The sequence below is a fragment of the Ixodes scapularis genome, unplaced genomic scaffold (genome assembly GCF_016920785.2).
Source record: "Ixodes scapularis isolate PalLabHiFi unplaced genomic scaffold, ASM1692078v2 PGA_scaffold8__174_contigs__length_109621045, whole genome shotgun sequence".
Classification (NCBI taxonomy): domain Eukaryota; kingdom Metazoa; phylum Arthropoda; class Arachnida; order Ixodida; family Ixodidae; genus Ixodes; species Ixodes scapularis.
Window position 1 is genome coordinate 36,292,679 of NW_024609883.1, and position 6,000 is coordinate 36,298,678.

General features: G+C 45.7%; 1 protein-coding gene across 1 annotated transcript in view; it reads right to left on the reverse strand.

The window, feature by feature from the left end:
* Positions 1-4,749, reverse strand: part of LOC121833552 — a 42,846-nt gene extending 38,097 nt beyond the window's left edge. Inside the window, exon 1 of the mRNA XM_042286956.1 lies at positions 4,564-4,749. Within this exon, the coding sequence (XP_042142890.1) occupies positions 4,564-4,749 (186 nt within the window). The remainder of the gene's footprint in view (positions 1-4,563) is intronic.
* Between the last annotated feature and the right edge of the window lie 1,251 nt (positions 4,750-6,000).

A 6,000-nucleotide genomic window follows, 5' to 3' on the forward strand; every position in this document is an offset into this window, starting at 1 on the left:
ACCGTCCGTTAAAAACTGACCGTCTTGTTGGGACATCTGATGGTAAATGAGCTGACCTGTAACGGTTGGTGGACCGCTGTTGCCTTGAGGATGACTCACGAGAGTCGGATAAGGGTTTGCCGTCGTCTGGCTCATGGCATGAGTCCTTGCACCATGGAGCTTGCCACTTGGTGTTTTCACTATGGTCCCGGGAAAATCTGGGGGATCATTGCCTCGAGGCTCCGGATAGGCATGTGAGTCTTCAGTTTGCCGGTCCAGGGTTCCAAGCTGCGGCCCCTTGCCGGGGCTGCCTTTTTTTGCGCCAAGATTTGCGCAAATTATCGAACTAGTTACAAGAGCGATAGGAAATACCCTTTTGTAAATTACACTCTACTGTAAATTACACTCTAGTGTAATTTAGTGTAAATTACAATCTCACCCTTTTGTAAATTACATTCCAACATCTCCATTTCATCTGTTAACGTATGGCCGAGGAGGAAATCAGCATATGTATGGACGGACTTCTGCCTTTTGATTGCCTCAGGCTCTCGGTCGTATGGTTGTTTTAGCCAATAAACACCTTTGAACCTTTGAACCTTTGAAATGGGTGCTTTGTATTCCAATCGTCGTCGTCTTCTCACGGCGTAGTACGTGCACTACCGAGGCGAACGCAACACTGGGTGTTTCGCTGGGACGCAGAATCGACCCGGTAACAGCATGACAACAACACAGCTTTGTTTGCATATAGGTCAACCCTAAAACGAGCACGACCCCGCAGGACACAAGCGTCGCAACCTCGCCACTGTGCTCTCAACGAAGCGGCTGCACGGTCCATTTTGAAGCGTCTTTTGCCAGCGGCAGATACTCGTAAAGCATTTTTAATGCACCTCACACACACGAATGAACACAACCAAATCTTGGTGTTGGCACAAAAAAAAAAGTATCGCTAAAAAGAGACAAAGTCCATCGGTCTCAAGCCGAAAGGGCCCATTGACGGACTCGTCCCGTTTTTTGACGAAACAACAAGGAAACAAAACGTCAATGTTTTGTCACGTCCGGTGGGGGCGGCGCGCTCGGTTCAGCCGTCTCCGCCCTCATTTTCATAGAAAAATTTTGTCGTTTGAGCCTTTCCCCAATCAAACGCAATCTCGTCACTTCATTTTTTTTCTTTCTCTTTTTTTTTAGGAGAAGCGAAACATTTGTCGGGCATAGCCTTCCTGTCAACTGATAATGCTTGCCCCATCTCCCGGTTCACGACGAGGCGAATCCTGGCCGTGACGTCACGAATGAAAACCGTAAGAGGGCGCCACAGAAATATCTCGGCACTAATAGGCTCTCGCATAAGATCTTTCACAAATAAATTTAATTATATCGGACCTAACACAACGTCTAGAGGACGGACGTTTCTGTAGGACAGGTGGATAGAAAAAACGACCTGGTCTTGTGTAATCTGGGATTAATTTTATTCAGTGTTTTTACGAAATAAAAAAAAATGTTTTATACGCTTAAATAGCGCGGTTGAAATAATCTTCATTTCTAGTGTTATTCCTAGTAGCTGTGCGTAAACACGCACCTGTACAACGTCCTCCCCAGTCGAATAGAAGAAGGACACACGCCATCGATCTTGTGACGTCAGGCATCGATTTGAAAGGGCTGTGCAAGGACATTGGGTGGAAGCATTTCTCACTTTACGCCCGCCTACTGGCACTACTGGAACCCAGGAATACTCGAACTCAACGCCACTGACCAAAAAAAGGCTTCGTCGCAATGGAATTCCATTGATGAAACAGAGAAACCCCCGAGACCGGGGAAAAGACGAAGGACTACACAACACACAGAGTCTCAAACACAGGTGTGTTTGAGAGTCTGCGTTCTGTGTTGTCCTTCGCCTTTTCCGCAGTCTCGGGGGTTTGTCTAAAATTAAGTTAAACCTTCACCAGCTCGTTTGCGCCCTAACTTTTTGTTCGACGAAAGAGTGCGTTTTCTTTCAGTCTCTCCTTCAAAAAGCTCGATGACGGAGCCGTGCGGATAATGCCAACAATGCGATCCACTGGAGTGCGTCATCAAGCTTTGTGATCCCCGCTGTGGCGATATTTAAATGCTGTTTATGCATTTGACACGAAAACTGCGTTGGCATTCATTTTGGCTTGTGACATTCAATGGCTCGACGTGCATTTGGTGTAGTGGCTCCTGTCGCCTGGGATGATGGGAATAACCAAACATTAAAGGGATTCTCAGGTAGAAAACGGAAGTTTTTATGATACGTTGAAGGTCATCTGGCGGAATCGTAATGACTAACAAAGGCCACTTTATTCTAATAAACGACACCCCAACTTAGTGATATCCACGCCTGATAATTATACAAAACTCCATGCCAAGTTTCGTAGGTATCAATGGCTGCGCTCCATGACTGACGTGACATAACACCAGACTTGCAATTGTCTGATTCTATGCCTCATTCCTCCGTGGGTTACACAGTGCTCCCGACGCCACCACAGCGTTTCATTTTACTCGCCACTGTGAATTTCGCGGAGAAATATTGAGCGTGACAACGGCACAACGAGAGTCCAAAACCAAAACTTTTCTAGCGCAACAACGCGGGTTAACCTCGTCGTAGCGCTCATGGGGAGGGTACAATTCGAAGGGCGTTTTAGTTTGGAGCGATCTCTGCGTTATGTTACACTAGAGCCTCCGCTGCTCCGAAGGCGGAAAAGAAACATGCCGTTTATGTACGCTTGGTTTAAAATACAGTCACTGGTCCAGAAAAGCACATAAAGTTCAGATTTGTCATGAAAGATGCTCCAACAGCCATCCACAATGAGTTCTAAATGTTTTCTTGAATACGAAATTGGACCGGAAAATCGCTTTAACAATAAGTATAACTCAGCGCGCGCCCTGTGCTTTGCCGATCCCATCGCGTGGCTATGTTAAAAACATTGGCAACATACAATCGGCTCCAGATCACGTGGCCGCTTTTCTGGCTGCGAGTTGAGGAGCTAAAAGGTGTTTGTTCTTCTCAAATTTTTCCTGCGACTGCCACTGCGCAGAGAAAAAAAGCAACGCGTGTTTCACAGGTTATAAATGTCAAGGAATAATTCCAAGTTATATTTATTGAAAGTATAAAATCGTTGCATCACCTTTTGTTGGTATTACTGCTACAGTATCTGTATAATAGGCATTAACTGGAGTAGTGTGCCTGCACTGGAGGCCATAGCTGTGTGCGCGACTGCTGAGCGCGTGCTGATGGCGGGCGTCCACAGTCCTTTTGCAAGGTGCATTCCACAACATCAAGGTCGCAGGTATTGGCAGCGTAATAATGTGAGCTCATTCTGAGTATGCGCTCTAAACAGCGCCCCCGAACATGACGCCCAGTGAATGCCACCTTTGGATATGAATGTTCTAAGACAGTACACAATTTGTGTCACGTACCAAAGCCTGAGATAAGTAGTAATGACATAACAAGACTTGGTCGTGCAACGTCAGACTCTAGAAAGTGTTTAATTTTACTTGCAGTTTATTATTGTGCCTTTAAATAGTTTAGCTGTTGCCATCAGCAGCAATCGCAAAAAGTTCAACCTCACAAGAATTCACACGATATTAACGATGACTCATCAAACAAAAGAACCCAAATTAGCTTCGCAGATATAATGTATACCAAAAAAGGCAAAATAACATCTTCATGTGGACTCAGTGACTATTGCATGTGACCTAAATCTCGGCCATGCCAGCATTTTATGCGCCGCAAACGTTCGTTTCGCCGTGGTTTCACACCGGAGGAGTTGTAGTTCGAAGAAGCCAGTAAGTAGAAATGACCGTTAGCACCCGCAACGTCATCGTAACCGGCGCGTGTGACGGGCACACAGCGAGATGTTACGTCACTGCAACACCGCTTAGCGCGCGGATGCTCGCGCGTGTGTGTCCACGAGACGACAGCCGGGCAAAAAGAGCAAGGGCTAGCAGATTAAACGTTCCGAGTTAGCAGTCGTTCCGGAATCTCCAGTCGTCCTTTTCTCGGTAACTTCAGTACCCAGCAACGACGACATTTGCAAGCTATGTATTGTCAGAGATAGGTTAAAGACCTAGTAAAAGCCCCGCCTCCGGCGGGAGCTCGCTGCCTTCCACGGGACTTTGGCAGCGAGTGCTATTATGAAAGAAAGCAAGCCCATGTTCAAGGCGGAGCATCTTCTTAACCTGCCACCAACTATAAGTAATGGCACTCTGTGCCGACAGTTTCATAAGGAAAGGCAGTACTGTATCAGCCGGATGCGGCCTTCGACGAAGGACGGACTCCGGCCGAAACGTCGAAGACTAAATCGTCCGTTGTTGCTGTTTTCACCAAGGTTTTTTTTCTTCCCAGTTATATATATATATATATAACTGGGAAGAAAAAAAACCTTGGTGAAAACAGCAACAACGGACGATTTAGTCTTCGACGTTTCGGCCGGAGTCCGTCCTTATATATATATATATATATATATATATATATATATATATATATATATATATATATATACCTGTAAAACCAACCACAACACCTACCAAGTTGCGTGTAGGCGTTCCATTCTTGATCATTTTTATTCTCACCTGAAATGGTTCAGCCGTTTTATCCAAAGCGTCATCATTCAGTTCCTGCGCAGACGCAGTCTTCTGGGCTGCCTTAAGTGGAGAGGTCAGTACCGGAGTCGTTGGAAGAGACCCGGTATCGTTAACAATCAGGCTCTTCACCTCATTCACTCCCGATTGCACCCTCTTCGAAGGAACACAACCCATAAGCAAGAAACGCGAACCTTGATTCAAACCCCTCAACTTTCGGTTAGGTTGGGCATTCGCCCGGCCTCCTTCAAACTACCATGGCTCGCCCGTGGTCCCGCACGGCCTAGTGGACGCGGCAAGTCGGTGAACCGCGGCTCGTCGTGGTTCGGCATTGATCGTGAATGAACGACGCCACCACAGCTCCGTTTCTATACCGGAGCAGTCGATGGCAATCTGTTGACCATCGTCGTTTTCCATGGAAACTCCGCGGCCGGTGGTCAATATGTTTTCCCGCTTTCCGTACGCACCGTCGGATTCAATTGATCGGGCATCTTTTGTTGGATTACGTCCGCCGGGTGGGTTCTCTCAAAGTTTGTCTTCTCGCCTTGCTAAAACTACACGATCAATAGTAACTTGAACTGGGATGAATGTCGTGACATGAAGCGCTCAAGTATATGCAGAAGTTGCGTTAATTCCTTCCAATTAATCGCACTTTGCAGTCTCCCATATCCTCCCTTTTTATTCACCTCTCCTTCTTCAAGGTTTTCATTCTCTCTTCGGAAACTATCTGAAACCTAGGAACGCGCGGAGTTATATAATGCTCTATGCTCTTTTTTCGCCTAATCACCACCGATCTTACGAATATTTTACCATCTCTGTTTACTGTAGTTTATTCACTAAGTATTACGTCCCTTACCTGTTACATGTGCGCTGAGGGATTAACTCGCAGTAAATGCTCAAAAAATAAAATAATTCAGAAATCATACATCAGCTTATTGTAGAAGGCAATGCCTCTTAAGGGCCGCCCACACTAGCGAAAAAACGCGAGCGGCGCGCCGATCGCGGCAAGTAACAAAATGTCGCCGAAGCACAGTCAGCGCCACGAGCGCGTGCAGAGACACGCCCTTTATCTTGCCGCTTAACCGATTTATCGGCGCGCCGGGCGCGTTTTCTCGCTAGTGTGGGCGGCCCTTTACACCGAGTAGGCGGCAAAAAAAAAAAAAAACGCAATAAAAAGATATCCTATAACCTTATAAATTCAGTAGTCTTTAATTAGAAAAACAATTTTACCCACGTCCGAGTCAGGGGATATTCTTTATTCAATGAATTTATAATCCACATTTCACAATCCGTATATAAAAGTGGCCAAAAGAAACACAAAAAAAAATGATCACGCATAATTGAAAACAATGAGTCTCGGCTAACCATAAAAATATAATTCGGTATTAAGAATAAAAAAAAAAACTGAAACCATCCCAAGAATTTAAA